Consider the following 16179-nt stretch of genomic DNA (forward strand, 5'->3'; position numbering starts at 1 on the left):
AAATTTTTGAAGCAGAGGCAAGAATAATGTAAGATGATGATGGATTGATTGATGGATGAGGATTGATTGATGAGGAAGACTGATGAAGAAGAGGATTGATTGAAGAGGAGGATTGATGGACGATTGATTGATGATGATGAAAAAATGAATGGTACTTAACTTTGCTGGGCTATTGTGAAGAAAATACTTTGTCAGGTATAAGGTAAATGTTATCTGTTATTGTTGCAATAATAAACCTCATGGGTTTATTGTAAGGAAATCTCTCTTTAAAGTACTATATAAATGTAATTTACTATTTTAGAAAATGATGAGCAGGATACGATCAGGAAAACCTGGAAAGACCTACATGAGCTGATGCAAAGTGAAATGTACTGAATACAAAATAACAGCAATATTGTAAGATTATCTACTGTGAATGACTTGGTTATTTTCAGCAATGCAGTGATCCAAGACAACTCTGAAAGTCTTATGAAAAATGCAATCAATTTACAGAAAAAGAACTGAAGATATCTGAATACAGGTTGAAGCATAATTTTTTGTTAGTTCCTTTATCTGAAGTTTTGTTTTTGTCTGATTTTATTTACAACCTGGCTAATGTGAAAATTTTTTGCATGACAGCTTATGTATAGTTTATATTGAATTGCTTGAGTTATTGGTGGGGAGAGGGAGGGAGAAAGAGAATTTGGAACACAAAGTTTTAAAAAAATTGATGTCAAAATTTGTACTTTACATGTAATTTGGGAAAATAAAATTCTAAATAAAAAAAAGAATGTGTGGGAGAGAAGAGGTATTAGCCTGTTTACCAAACTGAAGGTTTACAGAGCTGTTGTGCCGACCTCTTCTATGCCTATGAAACCTGGACATACCACCATATTAGAAAATTGAACCACTTCCATTTGAATTGTCTTATGATGATTCTGAAGATCACTTGGCAAAATAAGGTACCAGACACTGAGGTCCTTTCTTGAACTAAAGTGCTAAACATTCAAACTCTACTGCAGAGTGCAACTCCATTGGGCTAGCCATGTTTTTTGAATGCCAACCATACATCTGCCCGAAAAACTTTTAGGAAGAACTCATATAAGGCAGATGCTCACATTGTGGTCAGAAGTGATTAAAGGACACTCTCATGGTCTCTCTCAAAAACTTTGGTATTGATTGTGAGACATGGAAGACACTAGCACAGGATCATCCAGTGTGGCATTAGTTACTTGATTACTTGCAGGTGTTTCAGTTGTGTTGCCTTTTCATGACTCCATTTGGCATTTTCTTGGCAAAGATAATAGATTGGTGTGCCATGCCCTTCTCTGGTTCATTTTACACATGTGGAAACTGAAGCAAATAGGGTTAAGTGACTTGCCCAGAGTCACACAGCTAGTAAGTATCTGAGGCCATATTTGAATACAGAAAGAAGAGTCTTCCTGCCTTGAGGTCGAGCACTCTAGCCACTGTACCAACTATCTGCCCCAGCATGGTATGCCCACATCAAAGAAGGCACTGTACTCCATGAACAAAGCAGAATTTCAGTAGCTCAAAAGAAACAGATGCTCAAATTTAGAGATATTTCCTTCGCAAGTGGTCATGTAGACTATTTGTGCCTGACCTGTGGTAGAGCCTTCTGAGCTCCTGTTGGTGTGATTGGCCATAGCCACAGCCAGACACACTGTGCATTAACCCCAGCATAGTGATGTTATTTTGGTCCTTTTCAAGCTTGAAGGACAAAGAACAGTATGATTGCGCATCTAAACCCAGGGAATGTTTGTCTCCTATCACTGTTATCTCTCCCAGGAGGATGGTTGTTATTATCCTACTTTTGCTCTTTTTTTTCCAGAGGTTTCTCTGGAAATACTGGGTCTAGTTTTTAATCATTCACTTCTCTAAATGTTTTGCTTGTTTCTCACTTTTAAATGTGATTACCTTTTCCCTGGTTTGTATTTGTTGTGTTTTAGGTGGGTCTTTGGGGCTAGATGTAGTCATGGTCTTGCCACTATTTGCAGAAAGCCCCACTGAATAAAGTATAGGGTACTGACAGGTTAGAATTTGGGGTGGATAATAAAACTCCATAACATCTAATTGACAATCTTATGTTACTTATTTTCTTCCCTTCTTTAATCTAAATTCAGAGAACAGAGAATGCCTGATGGATACTGTTTAGTTTTATAGTTCATTATATTAATTTCCCAAATAAGTCAGTAAAAGAAATATTGTTCAGAGAAAGAACTTTTAACAATCTGTTTTTCCCATGTATCAATCTTTTCTGCTTCTTGGGCTAGTTTAAGGACTAAAGTGGGGGAGAGAAAAGTGGAGGGAAATGTAGGAAGGAGAGCTGTCTCTAGGGTTGGAACTTAACCCAAAATGGTTAATTTGTAAAATGGGTAGTTTTACCCAAGGTAAAACCTAAATGGAAAATACAGCTAGTTTGAGAATGTAAACCAAAACAAACTATTGCTAAGTAATCTGGTCTCTAGGAAAAAGTTCTGTACTCAGGGTCAGGAGTCACCTCATTTTTATTCCCAACTCCATCACTTAAGTAGCTGTGTACCCATGATGATCTCTGGAGTAACGTGGGAGAGGTTTGAGTCTCTGAGTCACTGGAGCTGCCTTCATGAGATGGTTCATTTGGATGAATTTGAGCTATCAAGCAATAGGCAATAAGATTGTGGCAAAGAGGTAGGACTGGATTTCTGGGCTTCTTTCCAGTACTTATTAGCTGTATGAATTCACACCCTATTCACCTCCACCCCTTAGAATTGCCAGCTTCCTTCAGATCTCAGCTCAGTCCCCACCCAAGGCATGATGCCTTTCAGGATCTTCCCACCCACCCACCCCCAGATTTATTTTTTTTTAACTTTGTATATATTTTGTATCTACTCATACAGGTGCATGTTCCTTCCCATATTAGAATACTAGTTCTAGAAATAGGGGAGCTATTTTTTTCTTTGTGTTGATCGCCCCTCCTAGTGGTGTGCAGCACAAATAAGTACTTAAGTATTTGTAGATTGTGATCCATATTGATGCCAATCTTTTCTAGATTGAGCTTTGTAAAATGAAGTTAATGAATCATTGTACACCCCACATAACTGTAAGATTATTATCATGCCTTTGCATGATTGCATCTCCCTAGTTGACATAGCTGAGAAACCTCATGATGATATTTTTGACACACCCTTACAGAACCCTGATTTTATTTTCTATACTGACGGATCCTCTTTTATACATAAGGGAATCTGTTATACAGGTGCTACTATAGTTTCTAAGTATAATACTATCTGGGCAGCTTCTCTGCTCTCCCATCTTAGTACGCAGGCTGCCGAACTTGTGGCTCTCACACAAGCCTGTGAACTAGCCAGAGGAAAAAGTGCTACTATTTACACTGATTCCAGATACATATTTAGTGTCTGCCATGCTGTAGGAATGTTATAACTGCAGAGAGGATTTTTAACGTCTTCTGGCAAAGTCATTGCTAATGGAGAATTTATTTATTTTTTTTGTTTTTTTGTTTTTGCAGGGCAATGGGGGTTAAGTGACTTGCCCAGGGTCACACAGCTAGTAAGTGTCAAGTGTCTGAGGCCGGATTTGAACCCAAGTCCTCCTGAATCCAGGGCCAGTGTTTTATCCACTGCGCCACCTAGCTGCCCCCTAATGGAGAATTTATTAAAGATCTTTTATTGACTTTGAAGCTTCCATCTGCTCTAGCTATTGTTCATTGGCCTGCTCACACAGGAAAAAGTGACCCTATCTCAAAAGAGAATACACAAGCTGCTGTTGCTGCTAAGCTTGCTGCTGTGGAAGCTCCTGAATGTGTATTTAACCTCTCATCTTCTGATGATGTTTCTATTTCTCTAACTTATGACAAGTCTGAAGTAGAGAAGTGGAAAAACAAATTCAAGGCTAAAGAGGTCAATGGGATTTGGGTAACTTCAGAGGGAAAGCCGCTTCTCCCCTGGAGTTTCTACCACCTGGTTTGCATATCTATTCACAGAAAAGGCCATTTTGGCACACAAGGAATTGTGGACTCAGTAAAAAGGGCTTGGATTGCCCCTGGAGTTACCAATGTGGCCTCTAGGGTTTGTACCTCTTGCCACGCCTGTCAGACTTATAATCAACATGCCTTCCAGGTTAAAGCTTATGAAGGGTGTCCTTTAGCATATACACCTTTTGAACATTTACAAATTGATTATATCACAATACCTAAGGCAGGACGTTATAAGTTTTGTCTTGTTATAGTTGATCAACTCACTTGGTGGGTGGAGGCATTTCCCAGCCCCTGAGCCACTGCTGCCTTTGTTGCAAGAATTTTCAGTGGACTAGTGGGACTCAGCCATCTTAGAAAGGCCTTTTCTAGGTATTGCTAACAACTAACTCTGACTGCCATCAGAATTAGAGAGAAGGACTCTCGGTTCCATTGCTCCCACATAAAACCGGTACCAGCACATGTAGACTATTGAATTTCATTGTCTCTTATTCTTCCATGTGTATTTTTTGTCATTTCTTTCTTTCTTTTTTTTTTTTTGGTGAGGCAATTGGGGTTAAGTGACTTGCCCAGGGTTACACAGCTAGTAATTGTTAAGTGTCTGAGGCCAGGTTTTTTTTTTTTTTTGTGGGGCAATGGGGGTTAAGTGATTTGCCCAGGGTCACACAGCTATTAAGTGTTAAGTGTCTGAGGCCGGATTTGAACTCAGGTACTCCTGAATCCAGGGCCAGTGCTTTATCCACTGTGCCACCTAGCTACCCTCCTTCCATGTGTATTTTGTTCTATTCATCTATCTCTCTATTTTTGAACTAATGCAAGATGGTTTTTATTTCATAATACAATATTAATTCTGGAAGTATTGTTCTCCCATATTCTAAATTGTTTGTTTTTCCAACTGATTATTTGATCAAATTCTAAAAGTATTTCCTTGGTAAATTGGTTGCCATGGAAAGTGTAAATTAATTCTAGAATTATTAAAAATTATTAGAAATTATTGTATATTGTATATTATATTCTGAGTCAAAGCAAATTCACTTTTTTTTTTTGCTGTCATCATTATCCTCAGTTGTTAAATCCACATGAGACTTGGATTATGGGAATTTACCATTTAAGACATTAATTGCCTTTATTCTGAGTTATCAGATCTGAGCAGCCAAGGTGCCCAGCCATCCATGAGAGGAATATATACAAGAACAGGCATTGAACTGTCACAGAAGGGGAGACATGCATGAAGTCCAGGTACTGCACTGTCTTGGGAAGAGCCAAGAGAACGGCCATTGGCAAGAGTTGATGTTGGATTCTCTTGGTTTAATTCTCCCCCTACATAGCACCGGACAGCCAGGCTATGCCATCTTATTCTACGCCTGACTTTGATTTCCCCTCCTATAAGCCTGATGTCATGGACATCTCAATCCTATGCATCTGATTAAGCCTGACTCAATTTCCCCTCAATAAAGTTTGGCAATGCTCATTTTTTTCTTTCTCTGTTCTTTTATGGTAACCCCATAGTTATCTCAGATGTCATGATGGATACAATGTTGAATTTGGCCTTGGCATCTGTTACCAGTTATATTAGATTCTTTAATTTCTCATAATGGCATGATGATAATTAGGCAAATGATGCAAAAAGTGATGAAACAAAGATAAAATTCTTTTCTTAATTAATACCACAATTGTCTTAATTTATTCCCCACAGGGGGGTTTACAGTAAAATTAAGTTTAAAAAAATGAAAGAAAATTCCATTTTTGTTTTTATTATATCTCTAAAAGATTCTGAATTTCCTTAGATATGTTTTTGAGAACTGTCGTTGATTGATTTGGTTATTGGCAAAGTTATTTAAAGTTGTGTTAACATCAATTTTGCAGTTAATTTTCCAGCTCAGGAGACTTTCTAGCTGATCATCAGTATCTGAAACATCTGAGAGACTGTTTTTTAACAACCACACCCAAGATCATACCCAAGACCCAGAGCCAGAACCTAGAGCTATACCCAGAAGAAATCCCAAGAATCATCTGAGAAAAGACTTCCAAAGACTTAAATGGACATTTTCCTGTTTTCCTTTTCCCTTTGTATACATTATTTGTAATGTCCATCTGCTAAAGGGGAGTGCCCCCTTTAGTTTTTGGTAATGTGTCGCTCAATTTCTTTTCTCTTTTTTCATTCCCTTTATATTGTTAGTTATAAGGATATGTAAAGTGATTGCTTCATTTAAGGAAACTACCGTTTTTTAATGAAGCAAGGGGGGAGTGTGAGAATATTATTATCAGGGGCTCCCTGCTGAGTGAGCATGAGACCACTCTTAACCAATGAGCTTGAAGAATTGTGTTAGGCAGTTGCTTTTTTCAGTTGATGGTTGGAACCTCATGAGAGGTGGAGCTCTGTTTGCTCCTGGTGGGTGGGTTAGGTTTTCCTATTCTTTCAGAGACACTTGTTCTCTCTTTGTTAACCTGTTATATATTTTAATAAATGTTTAATACCTAAACTGTTAAACTGTTGTCCTACCTAGCTTTCCCCACACAGGGGACAGGTAAAGTGACCACACACATTTAGTTTTACCCGTCACATAACTGGATTGTCCTGGATTAAGCCCTCTGCAGAAAAAAAAAGAGCAACTGTTGTTGTCTCCCCTATTTGAATATAAAATCCCAATAGTAACCCCTGGGGGCAGCTAGGTGGCGCAGTGTATAGAGCACCGGCCCTGGAGTCAGGAGTACCTGAGTTCAAATCCGGCCTCAGACACTTAATACTTACTAGCTGTGTGACCCTGGGCAAGTCACTTAACCCCAATTGCCTTGCTAAAAAAAAAAAAAAATAGTAACCCCTGTACCCCTGCCAGCACTTAACACGGTGTTTGACACATAGGAAACATTTCACACATATTAGTTGTGTAAAAAATATTAACTGCCTTACTAAACTGTTAACTTCTGACTGGCTGGCTATCTGAAAAATTATAGCTGATAAAGCTATAGCTGGCTAATAGCTGCCTAAGCCAGTCTGTAAGGGCCGTTTAAAAAATCCCCCAACTGCTTCTCCCAAATTAACAAGAAACGAGATTAAGAAGCCTCTTTTCGATTAAAGCAAAAACAGGGTTTATTGATAAGAATAAACTTAGAGATAAAGATAAAGAAGAATATGACAATACAACCTGACTAAATTTAACTTTCTCCCTGCTGCCACGGAATCTCCCCCCATCTCGCTTTGTGAGTGTCGCTGGCCGCTGCCACCTGCACACTCTCATCTCCTACTCACCATCAGCCACCCTTCACTAGCCCTTCTTCACTAGCTCCTCTGCGTCTCCTTTATCAGTCCTCTCTGTAGCTCCTCCTTCACTCCTCCTCCTGACTCCCCTTTCTTAGTAGCTCCGTGTCTCCTTGTATTTCCTTTCTCAGTCCTTTTCACTGTCCGCCCCCTATGTGTCCCTGTGTCTCTTTTTTATTAACCTTCTCTTTCACATGAAACTTGGGCTGAGGCACCCACAACCCCCAACCTAATTCGCTGGCACCCCCAGGGCCATGCCTAAGGCTGTGCCGGGCACACCCTGAGCTTCAAAAACCCATGCAGATCCCCTGGCTGAGCAGTGTTGGTGTGGCACATAAGGCTGTTTCAGGGAGAGCAGTCACACTGGGGGAGGGGTGGCCCCTTCAGGGCACACGAGGCTAATTTTAACCTCTTACAGTTGTATAGTTCAAAATCTAGAACTTTTCAGTCACACAGTAGTTACTCATACAAATGACATCAAATGTACAAGAATCTGAATACACTTCAAAACCACACCCTTCAATTCCAGGCTACTCCCCTGCTCCTTTCATCCACTTCTAAGGGCTTATCCATGATTAAGCACAGATTCATTGTCTGTTTCAGGAATTGGTGACATTCAAGGATGTTGCGGTAGAATTCACCCGGACAGAATGGAGGCACCTGACCCCTTCTCAGAAGGAGCTGTACAGAGACGTGATGCTGGAAAACTATGGGAATCTGGTCCACCTGGGTACAGATAACTTCCTGCAGTGATTCAGATTCTGCCTGTTGGGATGGTGGGCATGTGGATGGGGGAAGTGGGATCTTCCTTTAATGTTGGACAAGTATTGTTTGGAATACAGAGACCAGAGATCATTAATCCTTTCCTAAGAGATAGGAGAATTGTGAAATATTTTGCTTTATACTAGTTGAAACTGGGTTCTGGATTCATTGTGCCTGAAGCTGTGTCCCCCTTAATGCAAGGTCCACTGGTTGAAGATATGAAAAGGTCCCTCCTCTTAACAGGTCAAAGCAAATAGGAAATGACTTTTTTCTGAGACCAGTTCTACCATGTGACCCATCTTCCCACTTTCTTAGATGTCTTTATAGCCTGCTTCCAAGGTCAGCCGTAGTGCTATCAGGGTCTTAACTAACATGCCTGTTTTTCCCCCTGAAGGTGGGGGGTATAATGTAGGATTAAATTCTGGAATGGCTGTGTCCTCAGTAATGCCCTTTTCCCAATGAATAGGACTTACAGTTTCCAAACCAGATGTGATCTCCCAGTTGGAGAGAAGGGAAGCACCCTGGACACCAGGAGGAATCCAGAGAAGTAGCTGTCCAGGTGAGTGGCTCATTGGAATAACTGGTCACTTGGTCAGTCTAGGAAAGCCCCAGTAACACCTAGAACATAGCTGTCTCCTATTGGCCGCCCAGGCCTTGGGAGAAGAGCTGACATTGTATGGCATGAGCTCTCTCCTGGAATCTCATCTGGACATCAACAGTTCAGTGTCCTGACATCTCTCCCCTCATCGTGTCCCTCTAGTGGCAGAGAAGGGGATACCTCCCTCAGCAGGAGTTGGGACTTTGTCTTCCACCTTCTGCGCCTGTTTTCACTGGAAGGGGGCCACATAGGAAGGAGATCCAATCGTGTATTTTTTCATAGGCTGCCATGGCCAACTAGTTCATGACCAAGTGGTCAGCCTAGTGGTGACCAGTCTCTCCATACTTAGATAGGCTCACCCCAGGGCCTGTCATCACACCTGACCTCACTGGAGGATGGTTGTAGTTATTGGAAGGTTTTGTAATGTCAAGCCTTAATTTGCCTCTTTCCAACATATACCCATTGGTCCTAGTTCTGCCCTCTGGGGCCAAACAGAACAAAATAAGTTAATCTGACTTTAGCTTGTCAGCCTTTTGCAAACTTCACATTTTTTTTTTTGTTCTTTTAAACTTGCAAAATGGCAAAAATCATGAACATTTCCACATACGAGAAAGAATTTAAAAAGAGGATTCTATATGAAACCATCAATCTGTATTATGTCTCAAGCAGACTGAATTTCATTTCAAAGTAATATAATAAATTCACATTTCTAAGTTGTCCTTGTTAGTGCTTCTCTCTCTGTTTCTTCTATGCATTTAACAAAATACTGTGATTGCTTTATTTTCTTAATTTTATTTTAATATCATTATTTCTAGTTCCCTTTCCTCCTAAATTCCACTGTAATTAAAAAATAAACCTTGTAGAAAGTAACCATAGCTGAGCAAAATGTATTCGTACTTGAGGCCATGTCTAAAAACATATGTGTCACTATGGACCTTCACTCTCCAATACATCTGTCAGGTATTAGGTAGCTGCTTCATTTTTTGTTGTCAGATCCTTTATGTCTTGACAGGTTTCTCATGATCCATCCTGTTCTTCATTTCTTTTTCTTTTTTTCCCAAAATTATTTCTTTTTCAGGATTTTCCCCAGGTTACATGTATAAAGAAATTTTCACATCGATCTTTAAAACTTTGTGTTCCGAATTCTCTCCCTCCCTTCCCACCCCCCTCTTAAGAATTCAAGCAATTCAATGTAAGTTATACATGTGCAGTCATGCAAAACATTTCCAACATTAGTCAAGTTGTAAAAGAAAACAGACAAAAAAAACTTTAGAAAGAGGAACTAACAAGAAACATTATACTTCAATCTGTATTCAGCTACCATCATTATTTCTTTTTCTGTAGATGGATTGCATTTTTTATAAGTCCTGATAGTATCCTCCTCATCATTTCCCACAGCACAATAGTGTTCCATTCTAATCTCATCCCACCATTTCTTCAGCCTTTCCCCAAATGATGGGCATCACCCCAATTTTGAATTCAACTTTTAAAAAATCTCTTTTAGGATACCAACCTAGTAGTGGTATTGCTAGGTCAAAGAATATGCATGGTTTTATAGCCCCTTGGCCATAGTTCCAAATTGCTCTACAGAATGTTTGAATCCGTTTACAACTTTACCAAGAGTGTATTAATGTCTCATTTCCCTATATCCCCTACAACTATTGTCATTTCCTCTGCTCTCCTATTATCCAATCCAGTAGGTATGGGTAGTACCCAGAATTGTTTTGACCTGCATCTCTCCAATCAATAGTGAGTTAGAGGGGCAGTTAGGTGGCGCCAGTAGATAGAGCACCGTCCCTGGAGTCAGGAGTACCTGAGTTCAAATCTGGCCTCAGACACTTTGTTTTTAATTAATAAAGTAATTTTATTTTTTTTTCCCGTTACGTGTAAAGATAGTTCTCAACTTTGTTATACAAGCTTTCCAATTTCAGATTTTTTCCCTCCCTCCCCTCCTCCCCCCTCCCCTAGACAGCAGGTAATCTTTTATATATATATATATATACACACATATATATATACATATATATATACACACACACACCACATACACATAATAACATTAAACAATTTTTATTTTTTTTTCCCGTTACGTGTAAAGATAGTTCTCAAACTTTTGTTTATACAGCTTTCCAATTTCAGATTTTTTTCCTCTCCCTCCCCTCCCTCCCCCCCTCCCCTAGACAGCAGGTAATCTTTTATATATATATATATATACACACATATATATATACATATATATATACACACACACACACACATACACATAATAACATTAAACATATTTCTGCATTAGTCATGTTATAAGAGAAAAATCAGAGCAATGACAAAAAACCTCAAAATAGAAAAACATCAGGACCAAAAACAAAAGAAATAGTATGGTTCATTCAGCATCTACTCCACAGTTGTTGTTTTTTCTTGGATTTGGAGATCCTCTTCTATCATGAGTCCCCTGGAACCCTTCTGTACTATTGCATTGGTGAGAAGAATATAGTCCATCACAGTAGATCAACACTCAATGTTGATGATACTGTGTACGATGTTCTTCTGGTTCTGCTCATCTCACTCATCATCAGCCCACGCAAGACCCTCCAGTTTTCTCTGAATTCCTCCTGCTCATTGTTTCTTGTTTTGTTTTTTTTGTTTTGTTTCTTTTTTATTTAGTGAGGCAATTGGGGTTAAATGACTTGCCTAGGGTCACACAGCTAGTAAGTGTTAAGTGTCTGAGGCTGGATTTGAACTCAGGTACTCCTGACTCCAGGGCTGGTGCTCTATCCACTGCGCCACCTAGCTGCCCCTTGCTCATTGTTTCTTACAGCACAATAGTATTCCATTGTATTCATGTACCACAACTTGTCCAGCCATTCCCCAATTGATGGGCACCCCCTCAACTTCCAATTCCTTGCCACCACATAAAGAGCAGCTATAAATATTTTTGTACATGTGGGTCCCTTTCCCCTTTCCATGATTTCTTTGGGAAAAAGACCCAAAAGTGGTATTGCTGGGTCAAAGGGTATGCACAGCTTTATCTCCCTTTGGGCATAATTCCAAATTGCTCACCAGAATGGTTGGATCCGTTCACAGCCCCAGCAACAATGCATTAATGTTCCAATTTTCCCACAGCTTCTCCAACATTTATTATTTTCCTTTTTTGTCATTTTAGCTAATCTGATAGGTGTCAGGTGATTCCTCAGAGTTGTTTTAATTTGCATCTCTCTAATCATTAGAGATTTAGAACATTTTTTCATATGGGAATAGATAGCTTTGGTTTCTTCATCAGAAAACTGCCTGTTCATATCCTTTGACCATTTCTCAATTGGGAATGACTTGGATTCTTATAAATTTGATTACTTCCCTCTATATTTTAGAAATGAGGCCTTTATCAGAAGTACTGCCTTAAAAATGGTTTCCCAGCTTTCTTCCTCCCTTCTAATTTTGGATGCATTGTTTCTGTTTGTACAAAAAATTTTTTAATTTAATGTAATCAAAATCATCCATTTTGCATTTTATAATATACTCTATCTCTTGTTTGGTCATAAACTGTTTTCATTTCAAAGGTCTGATAGGTAGACTATTCCTTTCTCTCCTAATTCACCTATGAAATCACCTCGTTATGTCTAAATCATGTATCCATTTTGACCTTATTTTAGTATAAGGTGTAAGATGTTGGTCTATGCCTAATTTCTGCCATACTATCTATCCAGTTTTCCCAGCAGATTTTGTCAAATACTGAGTTCCTATCCCAGAAGCTGAGTCTTTGGGTTATCAAACACTACATTATTAGTGTCATTTACTACTGCGTTCCTGTGCCTAGCCTATTCCAATTGGATCTACCACTCTATTTCTTAGCCAGTACCAGATAGTTTTGATGACTGCCGCTTTATAGTAAAGCTCCAGGTTTGGTACCGCTGACCCACCTTCCTGTGAAATTTTTTTCATTATTTCCCGGGATATTCTTGATTTTTTGTTTTTCCAGATGAATTTTCTTATTATTTTTCTAGCACTATAAAATAATTTTTAGGTAGTCTGATTGTATGGGCACTGAATAAGTAAATTAATTTAGGCAGTATGGTCATTTTTACTATATTACCTCTGCCTATCCATGAGCAATTGATATCTTTCCAATTATTTAGATCTGATTTGATTTGTGTGAAGAGGTGTTTGTAGTTGTGTTCATAGTGTTCCTGGGTTTGTCTTGGCAAGTAGACTCCCAAGTATTTTATATTATCTACCATTACTTTAAATAGAATTTCTCTTTGTACCTCTTGCTGCTAGACTTTGTTGGTCATGTATAGAAATGCTGATGATTTATGTGGATTTATTTTATATCCTGCTACTTTGATAAAGTTGTTAATTGTTTCAAGTAATTTTTGAGTTGATTCTCTAGGATTCTTTAAGTATACCATCATATCATCTGCAAAGAGTGATAGTTTTATTTCCTCCTTGTCTATTCTAATTCCTTTAATTCCTTTCTCTTCTCTGATTGCTAAAGCTAACATTTCTAGTACAATATTAAATAATAGGGGTGATAATGGACATCCCTGTTTCACCCCTGATCTTATTGGGAAGGCCTCTAATTTATCTCCATTGCATATAATACTTGCTGATGGTTTCAGGTAGATACTGTTTATTATTCTAAGGAAAGCTCCACCTATTCCTAAACTCTCCAGTGTTTTTATTAGGAATGGGTGTTGTATTTTGTCATCTATTGAGATAATCATATGATTTTGGTTGGTTTTCTTATTGATGTGGTTGATTATGTTAATAGTTTTCCTAATGTTGAACCAGCCCTGCATTCCTGGTATAAATCCCACCTGGTCATAGTGTATTATCCTGGTGATCACTTGCTGTAATTTCCTTGCTAATATCTTATTTAAGATTTTAGCATCAATATTCATTAGGGAAATTGGTCTATAATTTTCTTTCTCTGTTTTTGCTTTGCCTGGTTTTGTTATCACCACCATATTTGTGTCATAAAACGAATTTGGTAGAACTCCTTCTTCACCTATTTTTCCAAATAGTTTGTATAATATTGGAATTAATTTTTCTTTAAATGTTTGGTAAAACTCACCCATAAACCCATCTGGCCCTGGGGATTTTTTCTTAGGGAGTTCATTAATGGCTTGTTCAATTTCTTTTTCTAATATGGGTTTATTTAAGGATTTTATTTCTTCTTCAGTTAACCTGGGCAGTTTGTATTTTTGTAAATATTCATCCATTTCATTTAGATTGTCAAATTTATTGGCATACAGTTGGGCAAAAATTCCTAATTATTGATTTAATTTCCACTTCATTGGTGGTAACATCACCCTTTTCATTTTTGATACTGGTAATTTGGTTTTCTTCTTTCTTTTTTTTAAATAAAATTAACCAATATTTCATCTATTTTATTGGTTTTTTCATAAAACCAGCTCTTAGTTTTATTGATTAATTCTATAGTTTTTTTTGTTTTGAATCTTATTTTCAGGATCTCTAATTTAGTATCTAATTGGGGATTTCTAATTTGTTCTTTTTCTAGCTTTTTAAGTTGCATACCCAATTCATTAATCTCCTCTTTCTCTTTTTTATTCATGTAAGCATTTAGAGCTATAAATTTTCCCCTAAGCACTGCTTTGGCTGCATCCCATAGATTTTGGTATGTTGTCTCATTATTGTCATTCTCTTGGATGTAGTTATTGATTGTTTCTATGATTTGTTGTTTGGCCCATTCATTCTTTAGAATGATATTATTTAGTTTCCAATTGATTTTCATTCTACTTTTCCCTGGCTCTTTCTTACATGTAATTTTTATTGCATCATGATCTGAAAAGGATGCATTTACTATTTCTGCCTTTCTACATTTGACTATGATGTTTTTGTGTCCTAATACATGGTCAATTTTTGAAAATGTGCCATGTACTGCTGAGAAAAAGGTATATTCCTTTCTAGCCTCATTCAATTTTCTTCAGACATCTATCATGTCTAACTTTTCTAGTAATCTATTCATCTCTTTCACTTCTTTCTTATTTATTTTTCGGCTAGATTTATCTAATTCTGAGAGGGGGAGATTCAGATCCCCCACTAGTATAGTATTACTGTCTTATTCCTCTTATAACTCATTTAACTTATCCTCTAAGAACTTGGATGCTGTGCCACTTAGTGCATACATATTTAATATTGATATTACTTCATTATCTATAGTACCTTTAAGCAAGATGTAATTTCCTTCCTTATCTCTTTTAATGAGATCTATTTTTGCCTGCACTTTGTCTGAGGTAAGGATTGCTACCCTTGCTTTTTTTACTTTAGCTGAAGCATAATATATTCTGCTCCAGCCTTTCACCTTTACTCTGTGTGTATCTCTCTGCTTCAAATGTGTTTCTTGTAAACAGCATATTGTAGGATTCTGTTTTTTAATCCACTCTGCAATTTGCTTCCGTTTTATAGCAGAGTTCATCCCATTCACATTCACAGTTATTATTACTGACTGTCTATCCCCCTCGATTCTATTTACCCCCTTTGTACTTTCCCCCCTTCTTTCATCCTATTCCTCCTCACTGACATTTTACTTCTTACCCCTGCCTCCCCCGATCTGCCCTCCCTTTTTATCACCCCCCTCTCTTTTCTTTACCCTTTTCTCCCTTGCTTTTGTCCTCCCTTCTATCAGTCCCCCCCTTTCCCTTCCCCTTTTGCTTCCCTAAAGAATGAGCTAAGTTTCTTTATCCCAATGAACGTATATGTTATTCCCCTTTTGAATCAAATCTAATGAGAGTAGGGTTGAAACAATGTTCACCCCTCCTTTCTTTCCCTCTATTATAATAGGTTTTTTTTCACCTCTTCATATGATATAATTCATCCCATTTCAGCTCCCCTTTCCTCTCCTCTCCATAGACTCCCTTTTTAAAACCCTTAATTTGTTTTGTATCATCACATCAAGACAATTTATATTTATACCCTCTATGTAAACTCCTTCTCTCTGCCCAAATACATTTACAGTTCTTAAGAGTTATGAGTATTATCTTCCGTGTAGGGACATAAACAGTTTAACCTAATAGGGTAACCTTTTTTTCCCCCTATGTTTACCTTTTAAACTTCTCTTGAGTCTTGTATGTTAAATCGAATTTTCTATTCAGGTTCTGGTCTTTTCACCAGGAAAGATTGAAAGTCCCCAATGTCATTAAGTGTCCATCTTTTCCTCTGAAAGAGAAGAACATTTTTGCTGGGTAATAGATTCTTGGCTGCAATCCAAGCTCCTTTGCCTTCCGGAATATCCTATTCCAAGCCTTGCGGTCCTTTAATGTTGAAGCTGCCCAGGTCCTGATCAATCCTGACCATGGATCCATGATATTTAAATTGCTTCTTTCTGCTGCTTGGAGTATTTTCTCCTTCACCTGATAATTCTGGAATTTGGCTACATTATTCCTTGGAGTTTTCCTTATTTGGGGTCTCTTTCCAGGAGGTGATCGGTGGATTCTTTCAATGATGATTTTATCCTCGATTCTATAATATCAGGGGCGAGTTCTCCTTAATAATTTCCTGGAATGTGGTGTCTAGATTTCTTTTTCTGGTCATGCCTTTGGGGCAGTCCAATGATTCTCAAATTGTCTCTTC

General features: G+C 38.1%; 1 protein-coding gene across 2 annotated transcripts in view; it reads left to right on the plus strand.

Annotated features, from left to right (window-relative positions):
- LOC122749177 (zinc finger protein 420-like) overlaps positions 1–16179 on the plus strand; it is a 35527-nt gene that overhangs the window by 10647 nt on the left and 8701 nt on the right. For both annotated transcript variants that reach the window (XM_043995395.1, XM_043995394.1), the window contains exons 3-4: positions 7836–7962; positions 8461–8553. In XM_043995395.1, the coding sequence (XP_043851330.1) occupies positions 7836–7962; positions 8461–8553 (220 nt within the window). The remainder of the gene's footprint in view (positions 1–7835; positions 7963–8460; positions 8554–16179) is intronic.

This window comes from Dromiciops gliroides, chromosome 3, assembly GCF_019393635.1.
Source record: "Dromiciops gliroides isolate mDroGli1 chromosome 3, mDroGli1.pri, whole genome shotgun sequence".
Lineage (NCBI taxonomy): Eukaryota > Metazoa > Chordata > Mammalia > Microbiotheria > Microbiotheriidae > Dromiciops > Dromiciops gliroides.